Below are 2,843 nucleotides of genomic sequence, written 5' to 3'. Positions count from 1 at the left end.
GTGGAATTTTTGAGGTTCTCCCACTCGGAGGGTTCAGAAGTGGGGGTTTGGGGTGGAGTTGTTGAGGGTCACCCAGGTGGGAGGGCAGGGATGGGTCAGTGGTGGGGGTTTGGGGTGGAGTTGTGGAATTTCTGAGGTTCTCCCACTCAGAGGGGTCAGAGGTGGGGTTTTGAGGTGGAGTTGTTGAGGGTCACTCAGCTGGAGACACTCAGAGGGGTCACAGATGGGGTTTTGGGGTGGAATTGTGGAATTTCTGAGGTTCTCCCATTTGGGGACAATCGGAGGGATCAGAGGTGGGGTTTTGTGGTGGAGTTGTTGAGGGTCACTCAGCTGGGGACACTCAGAGGGGTCAGGGGTGGGGGTTTTGGGGTGGGATGGTGGAGCTGTTGAGGGTCACCCACCTGGGGGGATGTGGATGGGTCAGGGATGGGGGTTTGGGGTGGAATTGTGGAATTGTTGAGGTTCTCCCACTTGGCTGGGGACACTCAGAGGGGTCAGAGCTGGGGTTTTGGGGTGGAGTTGTTGAGGTTCTCCCACTTGGGGACACTCAGAGGGGTCAGAGCTGGGGTTTTGGGGTGGAGTTGTTGAGGTTCTCCCACTTGGGGACACTCAGAGGGGTCAGGGATGGGGTTTGGGGGTGGCATCATGGAATTCTTGAGGGTCACCCAGCTGGGGACACTCAGAGGGGTCAGGGATGGGGGTTTTGGGGTGGAATGGTGGAATTGTTGAGATTCTCCTACTTGGGGACACTCAGAGGGGTCAGGGGTGGGTTTGGGGCTGGAATTGTTGAGGGTCACTCAGCTGGGAGGACATGGAGGAGTCAGGGATGGGGGTTTGGGGTGGAATGGTGGAATTGTTGAGGTTCTCCCACTTGGGGACACTCAGAGGGGTCAGAGGTGGGTTTGGGGCTGGAATTGTTGAGGTTCTCCTACTTGGGGACACTCAGAGGGGTCAGGGGTGGGGTTTTGGGGTGGGATTGGTGGAGTTGTTGAGTGTCACCCAGCTGGGGACATGGAGGAGTCAGGGATGGGGGTTTGGGGTGGAATGGTGGAATTGTTGAGGTTCTCCCACTTGGGGACACTCAGAGGGGTCAGAGGTGGGTTTGGGGCTGGAATTGTTGAGGTTCTCCTACTTGGGGACACTCAGAGGGGTCAGGGGTGGGGTTTTGGGGTGGGATTGGTGGAGTTGTTGAGTGTCACCCAGCTGGGGACACACAAAGCTCACAGAGGAGAGAAACTCCAAATTTCCCCTAAAAACCTACAAATTCCCCCCCAAACCCCACAAATTGCCCAAAACCACCTACTAATTCTTCCCAAAAACCCTACAAATCTCTCCCAAAACCCTACAAATCCCCCTGCCAAAAGCCACAAAAACTCCCCCTCATCCCCTCTTTCCCCACGCCAGCCTCCTTCCGGCCCCTCCGGGCTCTCCCCAGGCGCGTTCCCGCTGCTCCCAGCACTCACTCCAGGATCTCGTTGTACTCGATGGTCTCCTCCAGGTTCTGCAGGTTGGGGTTGACGCTGCGGATCGCCCTCATGTAGGCCTTGAGCAGCTGGATGTCCCTCTTCTGCCGGGGCAGGGAAAAGTGGGATCGGGAAATGGAACCGGCCCGGAGACCCCAGAGCAGCCCAGGTCGGCCCTGCAGAGCCCTGACCTCCCCTCGGCCTTTTATTCTCTGGATTTTTGGGGGTTTTGGTGTCCAAACCCCCAAATCTGCCCCTTCCCAGCCCAATCCTGGCATTCCCGGAGCTCCCAGCCCAGCCCTCACCTCTCCCCAGCCACTTTTTTCCCATTTTTTGGGGCATTTTGGTGTCCAAGCACCCAAACCTGACCCTTGTTAGCCCAATCCTGGCATTCCCAGAGCCCCCACCATGGCCCAGCCCAGCCACGCTCAACCTCCCCCAGCCACTTTTTCCCCCATTTTTTTGGGCATTTCAGGGTCCAAGCACCCAAACCTGACCCTTGTTTTTTCCCATTTTTGGGGATTTCAGTGTCCAAACACCCAGAACTGCCCCTTCCCAGCCCAATCCTGGCATTCCCAGAGCCCCCACCATGGCCCAGCCCAGCCACGCTCAACCTCCCCCAGCCACTTTTTCCCCCATTTTTTTGGGCATTTCAGGGTCCAAGCACCCAAACCTGACCCTTGTTTTTTCCCATTTTTGGGGATTTCAGTGTCCAAACACCCAGAACTGCCCCTTCCCAGCCCAATCCTGGCATTCCCAGAGCCCCCACCATGGCCCAGCCCAGCCACGCTCAACCTGGGGCATTTTGGTGTCCAAGCAGCCAAATCTGCCCCTTCCCAACCCAATCCTGGCATTCCCAGAGCCCCCAGAGTGGCCCAGTCCAGCCACACTCAGCCCTCACCTCCCCTTGGCCTTTTTCCCCCCCTTTTTTGGGGGATTTCAGTGTCCAAACCCCCCAAATCTGCCCCTTCCAGCCCAATCTCAGAATTCCTGGAGCTCCCAGCCCAGCCCTCACCTCCCCCCAGACACTTTTTTCCCACTTTTTGGGGCATTTTGGTGTCCAAGCCCCCTTCCCAGCCCGATCCCAGCATTCCCAGAGCTCCCAGCATGGCCCATCCCAGCCATGCTCAGCCCTGACCTCTCCTTGGCCTTTTTCCCCCCCTTTTTTGGGGCATTTTGGTGTCCAAGCACCCAAATTTGCCCCTTCCCAGCCCAATCCTGGCATTCCCAGAGCCCCCACCATGGCCCAGCCCAGCCACGCTCAACCTCCCCCAGCCACTTTTTCCCCCATTTTTTTGGGCATTTCAGGGTCCAAGCACCCAAACCTGACCCTTGTTTTTTCCCATTTTTGGGGATTTCAGTGTCCAAACACCCAGAACT

General features: G+C 57.4%; 1 protein-coding gene across 1 annotated transcript in view; it reads right to left on the bottom strand.

Annotated features, from left to right (window-relative positions):
* The window catches only part of RNF41 (ring finger protein 41), a 15,521-nt gene that overhangs the window by 1,261 nt on the left and 11,417 nt on the right, over positions 1 to 2,843 (bottom strand). The window contains exon 5 of the mRNA XM_017731460.1: positions 1,462 to 1,567. Within this exon, the coding sequence (XP_017586949.1) occupies positions 1,462 to 1,567 (106 nt within the window). The remainder of the gene's footprint in view (positions 1 to 1,461; positions 1,568 to 2,843) is intronic.

Source organism: Corvus brachyrhynchos, unplaced genomic scaffold, assembly GCF_000691975.1.
Source record: "Corvus brachyrhynchos isolate BGI_N302 unplaced genomic scaffold, ASM69197v1 scaffold1061, whole genome shotgun sequence".
Classification (NCBI taxonomy): Eukaryota; Metazoa; Chordata; class Aves; order Passeriformes; family Corvidae; genus Corvus; species Corvus brachyrhynchos.
Note: the sequence above shows the minus strand (reverse complement) of the source record. Positions and strands in the feature narration are given on the sequence as shown.